The sequence below is a fragment of the Panthera tigris genome, chromosome E2, assembly GCF_018350195.1.
Source record: "Panthera tigris isolate Pti1 chromosome E2, P.tigris_Pti1_mat1.1, whole genome shotgun sequence".
Lineage (NCBI taxonomy): Eukaryota > Metazoa > Chordata > Mammalia > Carnivora > Felidae > Panthera > Panthera tigris.
Window position 1 is genome coordinate 18,152,896 of NC_056674.1, and position 16,376 is coordinate 18,169,271.

The window sequence follows — 16,376 nt, forward strand, 5'->3', positions numbered from 1 at the left end:
GGGGTCATATGCAAAGTTGGAAAGGCAGGCTGAGGCCAGAGCACGAAAGGCCTTCGGTGCCATCTGAGGGGTTTATACGGAATTGGGTAGGGTGGGAAAAAGCCTGAATTATAAGAGCAGAATGAAGGATGTAAGGGAAAGAGACAAAGGCAAAAGGAGAGGCTGCTTGGGTGACACTGCCAATCCCTTGGAGGGACAGGTTCAACCTGTCTCCATCCCAGCTCCCTTTGCATGAAGCACCCCATTGCCATCTCACCTTCCTAGTGCCTGGGGCAGAGTGTCAATTGAGAAATCCAAGATAAGTGGGGAACAGTCTACACCTCCGCTCCCAGAGCCCCGGGGGCGGGCGACGGGATCTGGGGGTGAGTCAGTGGGGTGGGGACCCCATTTCTGCTCATATCCACCTTCCCGGGAATATAAAGGGCAAGCGGTGAGGCCCCGCCTCAGAGCACCCCAAACCTGGCACCATGAAGGTCCCAGTCCTTCCTGCTGTGGTTCTTCTCTCGCTTGTGGCGCTCCACTCTGCTCAGGGTGCCTCCCTGGGTACTTCCGAGGTGAGCGCGGCGCCTGGATTCTCTCGTTCTTACCTATTACCTCCCTCAGTCCTCGATTTCTTTACCTGTACGCTCTACTGGACGCGTGGCTCTTATGTTGGACGCGATCTTTGCTTTGAATGCAAAGCAGGGGCTCTGAGGAAGGGAAGACAGGAGGAAGGGAGACAAAGTATCCCCAGGAAGACATGCAGATGGATGTGCTTTATTTCTGGAAGGGGTGGGGAGAGGATGGGCGGAGGCTGGACAACTGAATCCTGGGAGGAGACAGGGGCTGATGTTGGTCGTCTGGGCTCAGCCTCACCTGCGTTCTGTTGGTCTCCCAGGGAATGTCTTCCGGGAAACTGGAAGCTTCCTCCTGTCTCTGGAGCCCAGGCCATAGCAAGGATCCCTAGGCTGCAGTCTCCAGCCAGGAGGAACTGGAAGCCCCTCTCTCCCCATCTTCTCCCAAGGTTGGGGGAGAGTGTGCTGAATTTAAAAGTCTAAGATGGGGTCACGGGCACAACTGCTTGGGACCCAAGCAAGTGAAATCGGTGAGCAGGCAGGCTGGCGGGGCCCCAGGGGAGGTGGAGGGAACCCACCCAGTGGAAAAAGGGACAGTCCATCTGGCTGTGGCTAAGCAGGAAACTGCACCTGGTGTGGCCAGAGTTTTAAAATTTTCAGGGGGAAACAGGGAATTTGATTTGGGTATTCTTACTAATTAAAAATGTTTTATCCAAATTAAAAAACAAAAACAAAACAGGCCAACCTACTGTAAGAGCTAAACATTTGGGTCTAGCCTGTAGGGTACCCGTTTGTGGCCTCTGTCACGGGAAGGAAGAAGTAAGGGACAATGAAGCCGGACAACTAAAGCAGGGCAAGTGGCAAGATGGGATGCTCTGAGGTCTGGGGGAGTGTCTGCATGGGGAAGGGAAATGGTGACTCCGACTTTGGTGGCAATGAAGTCACCAAGCAAACCAACCTCCGTCAGTTAGAGGCAGGCAGGGCACCTGGGCGGCCTGGCTCCTACCTGTGTGCTAACCTCCCCCACCTGGCTCTACGGGGCGAGCAGAGGTGTCTCAAGAGCAGCCCAAGTCAACTGCACGGCAACACTAGCTCGGTCTTCCTGGGAGGAGTCGTCTCTCCTCCACCCTTTGCACCTGCTGCCTGCCACGGGTGTAGGCCTGGGCTTTAGCTCCTCGCCCACGCCACTCTCCAATCCCTTCTCGCCGCCTTGCTCATCTGTCCACCATCTGTCTTACTGGAACAGAACAGGTTATCTGAGCCCCACGGAGGAGAACGGGCTGTCGGCTCGGGGACCCACCTGTGGAGGAGGGCAGGGCTGGCAGAGAGGGTTTGGGGACGAAGACTTGCCCTTACGTGATCAGTAGGCTTTTTCCCCTTCACTTTCCAGGAAGAAACCACCATCGGTGATTACGCGGCAGGCCCTGAGGTAAACATCCTGCTTCCCCCCTCCCCGCCCCCAGTGTGAGTCCGTGCCCTCCTCCTTAGCCACCCTCACAATGCCCCGTCTCTCTGCCTAGAACTTTAACGCTCAGTTTTTGAACATCGACAAGTTGCGTGCTGTAAGTACCATTCTCCAGTGCTGCCCCCCAATATCCACAGCATAAAGATCAGTGCCTTGGTAGAGGGCTTGTAAAGCCACCTTTTTTAGGGGGCCAGGGGCTGAGCTCTGTCCTCCCCTGAAACTGATCCTCTTCTGGTCTCTCTGTCTCCACAGGCTTTTAAGCCCGATGAATTCCTGAACTGGCATGCCCTCTTTGAGGTAAGAGCGTGGGCACCCCTTCCTCTCCTTGACCGTTCACAGGCTTTCTAGGGTGGGGTCGACACGTTCTAGTGCTAGCCCTTTTGGGTCTTTCCTGAGTTCCAGGAGGGAGTAATTGCCCTGCTTGAATGTTGCCCGTCGGGAGAAAGTTTCTTCGGGAGGCTGACATGGCCACGCTTCTTTTCCGCACGAGGCAGGGAGGGGGAGCAGGGCCATAAAGACAGTTCCAGAGAAGGCAGAACTTAATCAGCCAAGAGTTTCTTTGAACCCACATACCATCTACGAGGAAACTGAGGTCCTAAGTTGGGGGGCCTTGCCCACACTTAGAAGGCAAAGTCCGCGACAGGGTGGGCTTTAGAGGCTGTGTTGTGAGACTCTGCTCACACTTGCTATGTGCCCCCCCCCCCCTACACACAGATACCTGGTCTCTGAGCCTCAGCTTCCTCACCTGTGATGAGGTCACGACAGTGCCTCCCTCAAAAGGTAGCCGTGCAGCCCAAATGAATGCATGCCTACAGAGCAGTCAGTATAAGGCAGACGTGGAACAAGGGCTCAGGGAATAGCAGCTCTTCCTAGAATCATAGAACGAGAACACCATGGCCACTACAGACAGCTCGTTCACTGAGCATTTACGGATCCACGTTCCCCTGACCTGTAACACATCAGTCTCGTTCTTTCTTTTCTCTCTTAGTCTATCAAAAGGAAACTTCCTTTCCTCAACTGGGATGCCTTTCCAAAGGTAAGAGGTGGTGGGCAGTAGGAGGATAGAAGTCGGTGGTGAGGGAAGCAGTAGACGATCTGGGAGGAAGGGCGGACAGGTAACGAGATAAACCTTTCTGTCACTAAAGCTGAGGGAAATCTCAGCTACTGTCTTTAGAGAATAAGACCTGAGATCAGGGTGGAGATTCCCTTCCATCGCTGCCCCCCCCCCCCCCGCCCTGCCCCGTCCTGGGCTTCAGGGGGACTCCAGCTCCCCGCACCCGAGGGTCCCCAGTCTGACCATACCCTCTCTCCCTCCAGCTGAAGGGTTTGAGGAGTGCAACTCCCGACGCCCAGTGACTGTTCCCCTCAAGACCCAGCACTGCTGACACCCACTGGAGGAGGGACTAAGTGTGGGATCTGATCACCATCTTGTAATCACTCTCTCCGGGCTCAGCGACACCAATAAAATGTTTTCCAACCTGACAGCTCCTGTATGTGCATCTGTCCTTATCCCACTGGGCTCTAGGAGGGAATCAGGGTGAAGTAGACTCCAAGACTGGGAGGCAGAAGTCTTGAATTCTGAGAGGGTAGTACGCAGTGATGAAGGAGGAGGTGGGAAGGGCTTATCAGGATGGCAAGAGACACCATGTGTCCTAGCTCGTCAGGACTGGCTGACATACTCGAGGAGCATGAGGCTGCCAGTTGCTTGCAAAGATCCCCAGAATCTTAGCAAGGAATCAAACCTGCTTCTAGAACCACTGGTGCCCTCCCCCACCTGCCTTCTGAGAACCTGATTCCTTTGGTGGTGGCAACTTGGTATAACAGAGCCATCTGGAAGCCAAGGCTCAGGACACAGCGGAAATCATACGAGCTCATCTAAGATACTTTTTTTTTTTTTTTTTTTTAGAATTAGGTAGGTAGGTTATAACCTATAAATAAAGAAAACTAGTGATGTGACCCTGTGCCTTTCTAAATCTCCACTTCTTTATCTGTGGAACGAGTGTGGACATAAACAAGGATGATAATAACTACCCTGTGGCGTTGTTATGAAAGTCAAAAGAGATAAGGTGTGTAAAGCCCCTTGCACAGGGCTGGGCATAGAGTAGGTACTCAACAGTGACGTGTTCCCTCCATTCCCGTAAAGAGCTGCCGCAATGACCCAGAATCATTATTTACTCACTCCCCAATCATCCATCCAACCACTGACTGCAAAGGTCTTGAAACACGGAATGGCTTCCATTTCAGTTCTGCATACGGTATTCTGCATGGAATCTCTGTCTGCTCTGTGTCCTTAAAATGTTGAATTAGTTGGGATTAATTCTGGTTTCTCTTGAAAACAGAAAATCAGAGAGCAATGGACTTGTGATGGGCTTAAGTCAAGGTTTAACAGCTGCCCTCTTTACAGGACATGGTCTCCAGGTCAGTAAAATTCCACTTTGCGAGTTTCACTGACTTACATTGCCTTTTGGCCTATACAAGCTACTGAGCTTGCAAACTGTGGCCTGTAGCTTACTTGTGGAAGTGGACTACAAAGGGAAATTAAATGCGGGGGGAAGCTAAAACTTCCTTTTTCCCTCCGCAATTCTTTGGCTGGCCTGAGAACTAAACTGACGGAAGACAGATGAACGGGAGAAAAGCATACAAAGTTATTTGATGTATTTTTACACATACACAGGAGGCTTCGGAAGGAAAATGAAGACTCAAAGGGGCCGTTAGGCCCAAAAGCTCATATACCTTTTTGCACGAAGAATGACAAGTTGTGGGGATGTGACCAAAGGGGCTTGGACTACGGGTAATATGCTGTGGGATAGTGATTAGGAAATAAATGGGGGAAACGAATGGAAGGTAAGGGTTATTTTAGTAGCTTTGTTTATACAGACTGGAGTTGACTCCAGGTCTCTGCTGATAAGAACGTTCTTCTCTTCCTGGTACGGGCAGGGCACCTTTCTCAAGGACAATTTTATGACCTGCTTTTAGGTAGAAAGGGCAAGAGAGTCCTTCCTGCATCTGCTGTTTCTCAACTGCCTTCAGCTTAAACAGCAGTGTTATTTCAGGGGGTGGCACGTTCTGAACCCCATCACTTGGTTCCTGTTTACAAAGAGCTTCCAGACAAGACAAGTAAGACATGTGAATGTTGCTTCTATCCTTCCTGTTGGCTAACGAACAATAATAGACACACACATAAATGAGATGCAACTTATAAATGGGATCATCAACAGAAAAGAAAAAAAAATGGAGGCTGCTCAAATGCCACAATCCTTTGAAATATTTAGCAAAGACTGAATGCTCGGAATTCGGGTGATAGGAATGAGAGTAGAGGAGGGAGGAGGGGAAGTCCTTAAGATGCATGTACTGAGTGGCTGGGTTTTAGGGGAGGCCAAGAGTCATCACACACAAGTCCAGAGCGTTTTTGAGCTAAAGCAGTTCTCCAGGTGTAGACCTGGGATCGGCAGCATCAGCATTACCTGGGAACTTTTGAGAAACGCAAACCTTGGGCCCACCCCATATCTGTTAGATCAGAAACTGGGGGGAGGGCACAGCGATCTGTGTTTTATCAAGCCCTCTAGATGATTCTGATGCACTGTAGCTTCAGGACCACTGAGGAAAGGAAAGCCAGAGAATGATTAATGTCAAATCAGCACATCTCCTTAGAGGGAGAGGCCATCCTGTGGTAGGGGAGGGGCACCTGGAGGGGGGTGGTGACACTATTCGTGTTTTTATTTTTTCCTTAAATATACTGTAGGGGAGGAGAAATACCTTTTCATTCTACCCTTCTAGGTCTTGGCTAGGTCTCTGTAACAAAAGACAGATTAACAAGAGAAAGGCGTACACATTTATTTAATATAAATTTTACATGACACAGGAGCCTTCATAAGGAAATGAAGGCCTGAAGAAGTAGTTAACGCTGTTTTTGTGCCGGGTTTGATGAAGAGTGGCGTCATGGAAAAAATGCGATAGGATGAAGGGGTATAAAGTCAGCGTGGCAAACGAGGAAAACTTAGCAAGACGTGTTCATTCAGATTCCTCTTGTGGGGGACTCCATCTTGGAGATAAAGATGATCCTTTCCTCAGGGTATAGGGAAGGTACTTGTCGCGTGAGGGGTCTGCTTCAGGGGAAGGTCAGAGAGTCCTTCCTGCATCTATTTTCTCAAATTATTTCAGCTTGAAATGTTCACTATGCCAAGGCACCATATTTTGGGGTAACATGGCCTGAGCTCTGTCAATATACATTTTATACACACGTATACAGTATTTCACAGTAAGATGTTACTAAAACAAGAGATTATCTTTGAGTAACTTGTGAGTGCTAAGGGTATATACAGAGTAAAGTGATAATTTAATTCTAAGAGGACTGGAATCCTAAGGGAAAAAAAAGAAGTGTATACATGTTTGTGTAAACGATTGATGGATGTATTCTAGATCAAATGAAACTGACAAAAATACACCACCCCTGGCCAGGTGATTCAGAGGATTCAAAGAATGGAAGACAAGACCCCCTACTTTCTATGGAATGTGTAGGATGAGGAAGAAGCTAGGACATAGTCGCACTTCACTGTATACGTCATCCAAACAAGAGCATCTTGGGTAGAAACTATGCCACCCATTAAACACGATGTAGAGACATATGTTGAGATATGGAACAATTTCTAAGATAGAGTAAAAGGAAAAAAAGAAAGCAACAGAGAAGTGTGAATAGTATGTTCATAAAAGACAGTACAAATACATGTTCCAACATGCATAAAATATCTCTAGAATAAAACTCAAGAAGTAACAGCGATCACCTCTGGGGACTGATGTACTTTCACTCTGAGTCCTTCTGGATTTTATGAAAAAACAAAAAACCAAAACCAAACCCATTTTTAACTCTGTGCACTCTTAAACATATTTAAAATAATATGTTAAAGGGGCGCCTGGGTGGCTCAGTCGGTTGAGTGTCCGACTTCGGCTCAGGTCATGATCTCACGATCTGTGAGTTCGAGCCCCGCGTCGGGCTCTGTGCTGACAGCTTAGAGGCTGGAGCCTGTTTCGGATTCTGTGTCTCCCTCTCTTTCTGCCCTTCACCTGTTCATGCTCTGTCTCTGTCTCAAAAATAAATAAACGTTAAAAAAAATTCTAAAAAAAAAAAAAATAATATGTTAAAGAACTAAAACTCTGTAAGAACCCTTTGCGTTTTCAGGAAACAGGGCCTGGCGCGCCTGGGTGGCTCAGTAGGTTAAGCGTCCGACTTCAGCTCAGGTTATGATTTCACGGTTCATGGGATTGAGCCTGCTGTGATAGCAATGACAACGCGGAGCCTGCTTAGGATTCTGTCTCCTTCTCTCTCTGCACCTCCCCCAGGCTCTCTCTCTCTCTCTCTCAAAAATAAACATTAAAAAAAAATAGCATTAAGGTAACAGGGCCCAGCCCATGAACTAGCCCAGACTGTGCACTTCTTACCGAATCAATGAAATCAATTTCCCATACCTCTTTGTTACTCAGGGTGGTCCTTGGACCAGCAGCATCAGCATCACCTGGCTTGTGAGACATTCCGAATCTCAGCCCAACTCACAGCTGATGAATCAGAATATGCATTTTAACAAGAACCCCCCCCCCCCATGGTTCATATGTAAAGTTTGAGAAGCACTGCCTGATGCATCAGGTTAAGTGCTGTGTAGAAATGTCTTCAAGGAGCTTATGATCTGGCTGAAGATAAAGGAAGTACACATATAGAAAGTGCTGGAAACCACTAGAAAAGAGTGTTTAAATTCAGCAAAAGGGAGAAATTCCTTTTGAGTCAGGGTAAAAAAACTAGGGGAAGTTACATTTCAGCTGGGCATTCACAATGGGACTAAAAAACTACAATTTGATTTCACCCATATGTAGAATTTAAGAAACAAATGATCATGGGGGGAGAAAAAGAGAGAGGCAAACCAAGAAACAGACTCTTAGCTATGGAGCACAAACTGATGGTTGCCAGAGGAGAGGTGGGTTGGATGGGCGATGGGGATTCGGAAGTGCACTTGTGGGGCATCTATGGGGCTCAGTGGGTTCAGCGTCCGACTTCAGCTCAGGTCATGACCTCTCAGTTTGTGAGTTCGAGCCCCACATCCGCTGTCAGCAGAGAGCCCGCCTCAGATCCTCTGTCCCTCTCTCTGTCTGCCCCTTCCCTGTTTACACTCCATGCTCAGCATGGAGTCCAACGTGGGGCTCGATCCCACGACCCTGGGATCATGACCTGAGCCGAAATCAAGAGGTGGACACTCAACCACCTGAGCCACCCAGGCACCCCTTAAATATTTGACTATGAACTATTTCAAACATTCATAAAAATATGACAAACCACACTAACAAAAATAAATAAACATTAAAAAAATTAAAAAAAAAGAAGTGCACTTGTGATAAGCACTGGGTGACGTATGTACGTGATGAATCATTAAATTGTACACCTGCAACTAATATAATACTGTAATGTTAACTAACTGGAATTTAAAAACTTAAAAAATAAAAAACATAAACAACAACAACAATAAATTCTGTGGCTACCTTTAGAGGCTGCCAGGGACCAAATCACTATTTTGAGAACTGATAAACAAAGGGAATAGATAAAGCGCTTATTCCCTGTCTTGTATAAACGTACCTCAGGGCAAACCAACAATTTTTCTTACACAAAGATTTGCAGCTAATAAATGCAAATGGAATAATGGAATTACAATGTTACCGTTTTTGCAAAACTTAATAGTGGATGGAGGCTGATGTCAATGACTGCTAAAACCCACCAGGTGCAAGTCTGACGGGGCCCTCTAAAGGGGTGAGGTCAGGCTGACAACCTGTGAACCGGTGGATTGATCCTACAAGACTATGGTAAAGGAGGCCGGCCCCTGCAGATCTGATAGAAGGGGCAGATCACCACCGGGAACTTCTTGCCAAAAGTCACCCCCCAAATCTGACTAAACCTCTGGAATCTAGATCTAACTACCAGTCTGCAGGGGGAAAAAAGGTACAGAGGAACCTAGTAAAGTGTTCCATGGAGAAGAAATTGGCCAACCCCCTTCCCCCTGCCACTTGCATTTCCCATGGGAAATTCCCAAGGCCTAGTAATAACTCAGTTTCGTCAGTAAAAAAAAAGAGGGGGGAAAGAGGGGGGGAAGAGAGGGGGGAAGGAACTTAAAGATAGAAACAAATTTGGGGCGCCTGGTTGGCTCAGTCGGTTAAGCGACTGACTTCGGCTCAGGTCATGATCTCGCAGTTTGTGAGTTCGAGCCCCGCGTCGGGCTCTGGACCCTACTTCAGATTCTGTCTCCCCCTCTCTTTACCTCTCCCCTGCTTACACTCTGTCTCTCAATAATAAATAAGCGTTAAAAAAAAAAAAGAAGATAACAGATTTAAGGATCTATCTGTAAATGCAATGTATAGATCTTACTGGTATCCTGATTTGAACAAATCAACCAAAAAAAAAAGATCTATGAGATGATAAAAACTTAACAGTGACAGATTGATACTGAGAAATTATTCATCTCTTTCAAACATGAAATGGTATTGTAGTTATATTTTTTATTATTATTTTTGAGAGAGAGAGAGAGAGAGAGAGAGACTGTGAGCAGGGGAGGAGTAGAGAGAGACAAAGACACAGAATCTGAAGCAGGCTCCAGGCTCTGAGCTGTCAGCACAGAGCCTGATGTGGGGCTCCAACTCACAAACCGTGAGATCATGACCTGAGCCGAAGTTGGGCGCTAAACTGACTGAGCCACCCAGGCGCCCCTGTAGTTATGTTTTTTAAAAAGCATCTTTCCCTTAGAGATACATAATGATGAATTTACAGGTGACACGATAAACTGCTTGGGATCTAATCTAGTGGGGCGAGGATGTTGGGGTGCATGTAGGAAACAAGGTCGGTAACACCTGGAGCTGAGTGGTGACTACATGAGGGTTCATTATACTAGCTTTTCTAACTCTTGTACATTCTGAAAATTTCCATGATAAAAGTTTTAAAAAGCATACGTTCATACTCTTGGAGCCAGGGAGAGGACAGAGGATGGTCCCCCCCAGCGGGCAGAGCATACGCCCAGACCCGGCAGCGCCGGATCCTAGACGGGACGTTGTAATTCAACTTGGCTGCAGCGTAGGTGTTGAAGACTAGAAATGCAGGTCGGGCCAGACGATGGAGGGCACCGATGCAAGGCTGGGAGATCTCCACTCCACCCTGTGGTCAGCGAAGGTGGTCACAGCCACAGCTGCGACAGCCACCCTTATTCGGTTCTTATCACAAGCCAGGCTTTATGCCAAGTGCTTTGCATATATTATCTCAGTTGAGCCACATAACAACGCTATTAGGTTGGCATCATTTCCCCATCTTACAAATGAAGAAACTGAATCTCAGAGAGATAAAGTCATTTGTTTAGGCTCACACAGCCAGTACCCGGCAGAGCCAGGATTAAACCCGCACACACCTATGTTATCCCCGCTTTAACTGTGGTAGGTTCTAACTTCATTTGCTTTATATGCTGGGGTTCCATATAAGATGTTGCTGGACAAGAATAATACGGGTACCTACTAGGAGTTCAGAAACAATACAGATTGGCCCAGTTTTATTCACAATAGGGAACGGCAGCTGTTATTATTCTGCTATACAACTCCAGTCCGATCGCGACCCAGACAGATTCCTGTTTGGAGAACGGATACTCACAACTGCATTCATTTGCTTTCTTCTAACAGGTAAAGAAACGGAAGCTCAGAAGAGTGAGTTGCCTTTCCCACGGGCAGCCCAGCCCGGGAAGTAACAGCAGAGCCGGCTTTCCCACCCAGTTGTTAAGACTCCAAAGATCTTTTAACCATTTGAATTTCCTGTCTCCGTAAGACAGAAAAAGCCCCCGGGTATTGACGCCCGCCACGTGTAAGACACTGTGTTGAGTGCTTTCCATTCATGTTCTTCTTTAATTCTTACGACTTTATGCAGTAATGTTATCATGTCCATTTTACAGAAAGGAAAGTAAAACTCAAAGGGGCAAAGCATGGTTGGGTTTAACTTGCTGTTACTGAAGCTTCTCATCAAAGTCCTGAATGACAAAACCAACACTGAGGTCCAAAGTTGTGGATATGTGCGTGAAAGTCTTGTGTGTATCATGATTTTCACAGTAACAGTGTTTGCAGGAGCTCAAAGGTGGAAACTACCTAACCTTCTGTCAAGAAGAGAATGGAAAAACGAAAATGTGGTATTTCTACCCAGCGGAACGGTAGGTATCTGGCAGTAAAAATCAGACAGAGCTACAGGTCTCAAGCAGGCTCAGTCTGAAAAACATAACGTTAAGTGAAAAAAAAACAAGTCATAAAATGATACCCACGGTGCGAAGCCATTTACGTAAAGCTTAAAAAACATGTTTGTGGGTCTATCCATTTGCAGTAAAAGTGCAAAAAAAAAATAGATGGGAAGGATCTTCATTAACCTGAGAATGGTGTTACCTCGGGGGAGGGAAGAAAATAGGATCAAGGAAGGTACAACCAGGGCTCTATCTCTGTCTGTAATGTTTTAGTTCTTTCCATCTTTTAAAATATTTTACTCTTCAGGCAATCTCTATATCCAACGTAGGGCTCAAACTCACAACCCTGAGATCAAGAGTCACATGCTCTCCCAACCAGCCAGCCGGGTGCCCTATAAGGTTTTAGTTCTTAAAACAAGTCTGAAGCAGATAGGTTATGCAAAATGTTAAAATGGATAAAGCTAAGGGAATGTGTACACCAGGCTTTGTCAGTATGGTTTGTCATATTTTGATGAATGTTTGAAATAGTTCATAATCAAATATTTAAGGGGTGCCTGGGTGGCTCAGGTGGTTGAGTGTCCACCTCTTGATTTCGGCTCAGGTCATGATCCCAGGGTCGTGGGATCGAGCCCTGCGTTGAACTCCATGCTAAGCATGGAGCCTGCTTAAGATTCTGTCTCTCTCTCTCTCTTTCTCTCCCTCTCCTTCAGCCTCTCTCCCCCACTCACACACACACACTATCTCTCAAATAAACAGATAAATAAAATAAAATAAAATGTAAAAAAAAGGGGGGGGTGCCTGAGTGGCTCATCAGTTAAGCATCCAACTTTTTAAATTTTTTTTAATGTTTATTTCTGAGACAGAGACAGAGCATGAGTGGGGGAGGGGCAGAGAGAGAGGGAGACACAGAATCAGAAGCAGGCTCCAAGCTGTCAGCACAGAGCCCGACGCGGGGCTCGAACTCACAAACCGTGAGATCATGACCTGAGCCGAAGTCGGTCGCTCAACCGACTGAGCCACCCAGGTGCCCCAAGCACCTAACTCTTGATTTTGGCTCAGTTGATGAGATTGAGCCCCACGTGGGGCTCCGTCCTGACGGTACAGATGCCCTCCCTCCCTCTCTCTCTGCCCCTCCCCCTGCCCAATAAATGAACATTAAAAAAAAAATTTTACAACTGCAACAGTAAAGCCACCTTATTTCCACCTGCCCAAAGCCATTTCAGCCATGCGGGAATTCTGTGGCTCACCAGCACTCCTCAGGCTACCTCCTCGGCGCAGTCCCTCCTGAGAGCCTGGCACACTTCATTACAAACCTCCACAACGATGCACTGAGGGGGCGGCCCCAGAACTTCGACAGATAAAATGTCCTTAGATGCTCCTGAGAAGTGAACACGACAGAACACCCTTGAGCATCCTCCCATTGAGACCTCCCACCGCATTTCCTGCTGCCCAACTGAGGAACCTACTAGAACATTCCTGAATGCCCCTCCCCCAAACCAGTGACAACCCCAACAAAAGAGAAGCCCTCAGTCCTCTCCCACTGACAGACCCCTCACGCTCCTCATGTAAACCTGAGTCTCCCTTCCATCTGGTGACTTGAGCTAATGGTCCTCAGTGCCCTCTACCGCAGCTGATGGCTTTCACATCTACCCTCTTACCAGCCCCTCCATCACCTATGGGATACCTAGTCACTTCCCAGGAGTTCTGAAAGCCCCTTTTTAGAATGTTAAATCTAATTGAATGTTAAATCAGATCGGGCCACCTTTCCACTTTCGACCTTCCAACGGTTTCCCATGATTTCAGAATAAAACCCGATAGACTTTACCATGATACTCATCTCCTACCTCCCCCCACTCCCTTGCTTACTTTGGTGCAGCCGTTGGGTCTCCCTGGAGCTCTTCGAATAGGCCAAGCTTGCTCACTGTGCCTGCACGACTCAATCCTTCCTTGCCCTGATGGCTCACTTCCCTCAGTCCTCGCTGAGGTCTTCCCAGCCTGACCCGCCCTACCTAAAGCATCACTTGCCCTTTTGGTCTTCTTTTTTTTTTTGCGATAGCATCTGTCATTACTAAGGACGTCTTCCACAACGTGTTCTATTTCTATTAGAGTTGCACTCTCCAATGCAGTAGCGACAGGCCACATGTGGCTACACGGCACCTGAAATGTGATTAACCATAACTGAGATACGGGCTGCACAGCTCATACACATACGCGGAAAACACATACGCTGCATTGTAGACATTAGAAGAAAAAAAAAAAGAAGAGAAGTACCTCACTAATATTTTTTATATTACTTACTGAAGCAATATTTTGGATATATTGCATTGAATAAAATACATTAAAATTAATTTCACCTGTTTCTTCTTACTTTTTCAAAATTTGGCTACCGGGGAAAAAATTTGCCTATGCCTACATCTGGGCATGTGCAATCAAGCCTCCTTGGAGACTGCCAAACAATAACTTCCTTCACCTGTTCTTGCTGACAGGCGCCCCCCCAAGGTTCCACACGATCCACAATCCTGGCCCTGCCATAATGGCTCAAACACCTCCCACAGCAAGAACCTCCCTTCCCTGCATTCCTGACAGGATGTGTGGTCACAGTGTCCCCGTGACACACTGGGTCAGAGACCCTCCCCTACCATGGCACACCTCATTCCACATCACTCATTCCTAATGTAGCAGCAGGGATCAATGTCCCTCCAGCACTGCTGACCTGATGAAAAGATCCTTCAGGGCCTCCAACGATCGATCGGATGCCCCCCCCCCCCCCCCCCGCCCGTTACAACTTGTTCTCAGGACAGCCCTCCTCGCTAATTCCTAACAGAACATCTGGGGTCCCCCCCCCCCACCCACCCATGGAAGTAGGAGACAGGAAGACTAACTTTTGACTCCTTATATTATCTCCAAATGAGATTATTTGGAGAAGCAGCCTGACCGGATTGAGAAATCGAGGTCTCACTCACGTACAACTACAAAACTATGTCCCATTACCAGGCCACCTTGTATTTCTTAGAACTAAAACCGTCTTCACGATCATACTGCCCTACGTAGACTTTTGCAGAATTCGTTCAAGGTAAATCTAAAACGTGGCACAATGTTTGTAACAAAGTTTCCTTTGGCATTGCTTCCTTTGTCGATATACTCCAAAGAAGCACCCTCACAAAGTCTTTCCTGATCTCAGAGAATCCCTGAGGTCCAGCGCCCTTCCCGCAAAGATCCTGCTCAGGGGTTCAACCCCCGCTTAAGGCCCAAACTTAGAGTTCTTAAACCCGCAGCGGAGAAGTCAACCTCCGGTCTCACCTCCGCTGTAGACACCAACACGACCTCCTCCTCCATTCCCCCTGCTGAAAGGCTTGAGCCTCGAGCTTTGCGATCTGCGCTTCGTGTCAGCAGGGACATCTCCGTACCCCCCCGCCCGTGCACTTCCGGGTTGGTGCTAACCTGCGCATGCTCCGAGGCTGGAGTCCTTTATTCGGCGCTTTCCTACTCATTTCCGGGTAAGACTGCTGCTGGCCCGGCAGCTTGTCCCTGGTCCCGAGTCACACCTGTTTGGGTTCTGCGTCTGTGCAGGAAGGCATCTTCAGGCCCCACTCGAGGGCTGCCTGCCCACTTTCTCACAATACAGGTCCTGGAGGGCCCGTGCGCACCGAGAGGTACAGAAAAGGAGGGAAAGCTGAGACGCCATTTGGGGGGACACTGGGGATCCGTCCTGAAGTGGGAGCCTGCTAGCCCCTAAACTTTGAGGCAGGGCAGAGCTCCTCATGACCTAGAAGGCAGAGAGGAGGAGGGATGGAGGAGGAGTACAATAAATGTTTTCTCTCTTTTAAAATCCCTTGCAGGTTTTTGGGGCACCTGGGCGGCCTAGTCCGTTAAGCATAGGACTCGATCTCGGCTCGGGTCACGATCTCATCGTTCGTGGGTTCAAGTCCCGCGTCTGGCTCTGCACTGATCGTGCAGAGCCTGCTTGGGATCCTCCTTCTCTGCCTCTCTCTCTGTCCCTCCTCTGCTCATACGCTCTCAAACAAAACAAAACAAAACAAAACAAAACACCTGAAACCAAAAAACCAAAAAACAACTTAAAAAAATCTGTTAAAATCCCTTACATGTTGAGATGATAATACTTTATTTTTTTTCAACGTTTTTTTTTTTTTTTAATTTTTTTTTATTTTATTTATTTTTGGGACAGAGAGAGACAGAGCATGAACGGGGGAGGGGCAGAGAGAGAGGGAGACACAGAATCGGAAACAGGCTCCAGGCTCCGAGCCATCAGCCCAGAGCCTGACGCGGGGCTCGAACTCAGGGACCGCGAGATCGTGACCTGGCTGAAGTCGGACGCTCAACCGACTGCGCCACCCAGGCGCCCCGAGATGATAATACTTTAAACATGTTAGATTAAATATACATTCATGTTAATTCCATCTGTTTCTTTTCTCTTTTAATGTGGTTATTAGAAAATTGGAAGTAGCTTATATTATATTTTCATTGGACAGTGCTGGGTGGATGGGATGCCTTGCAAAGCTCTGAGCCCAGTGACTGGCACCTAATAAAATATCTGATAAATTCTCTGAACGTATTTTTTGCAGATTGGTTTCCTGTGAAAAAGCTTTCCAGTGGTTATCGAGGATGCAGCCCTGAATAAAATAGAACTGCCCTGTGGCACTCAGCTCGAACTGGGGAGACACACATTAGGTAAGTGAATATAGAAAGAAGGCACTTTCAGACCAGGGGAAGTAAGTGCTGTGAAAGAAAGAAAACAAGGGCAATGGAATAGCAAGGATTGTCATTGTCTCTAGGCTTCTTTGTGCTGGTAGCATTTGAGCCTGAGGCCTGAATGACTAACAGGGGGAGCTGGCCCTGGAAGGCCTGGGGCAGAAGCTCCAGGCAGTGGGAACAGACTGTGCAAAAGTCCTATAGCAGGAATGAGGCTTCCATAATTGAGAAATGGAGGAGAGCTCTTGTTCTCACGAAAAAAAGGTAGTAGGAAATGAGCCTGCAGAGGTGGAAATGTGGTGTCCCATAGGTCACAAGGGCCTAGTGGGCGCTGATACTTGAAATAGGACAAGAAGCTTTTGCAGCCTTCTCCACCCAGTTCTTGCAGAGAATCAAGCCCAAACACTCCCAAGG

The 16,376-nt window shown here is 47.6% G+C and overlaps 1 protein-coding gene across 1 annotated transcript; it reads left to right on the plus strand.

Annotated features, from left to right (window-relative positions):
* The first annotated feature begins 467 nt into the window (after window positions 1-467).
* LOC102957018 (keratinocyte differentiation associated protein) lies at window positions 468-3,501 on the plus strand. The gene is made up of 5 exons (XM_042969113.1): window positions 468-554; window positions 1,945-1,983; window positions 2,272-2,316; window positions 3,008-3,055; window positions 3,337-3,501. Exons 1-5 carry the CDS (start codon window positions 468-470, stop codon window positions 3,373-3,375), a joined length of 258 nt encoding a protein of 85 aa, XP_042825047.1. The 3' UTR covers window positions 3,376-3,501.
* The last annotated feature ends 12,875 nt before the right edge of the window (window positions 3,502-16,376 follow it).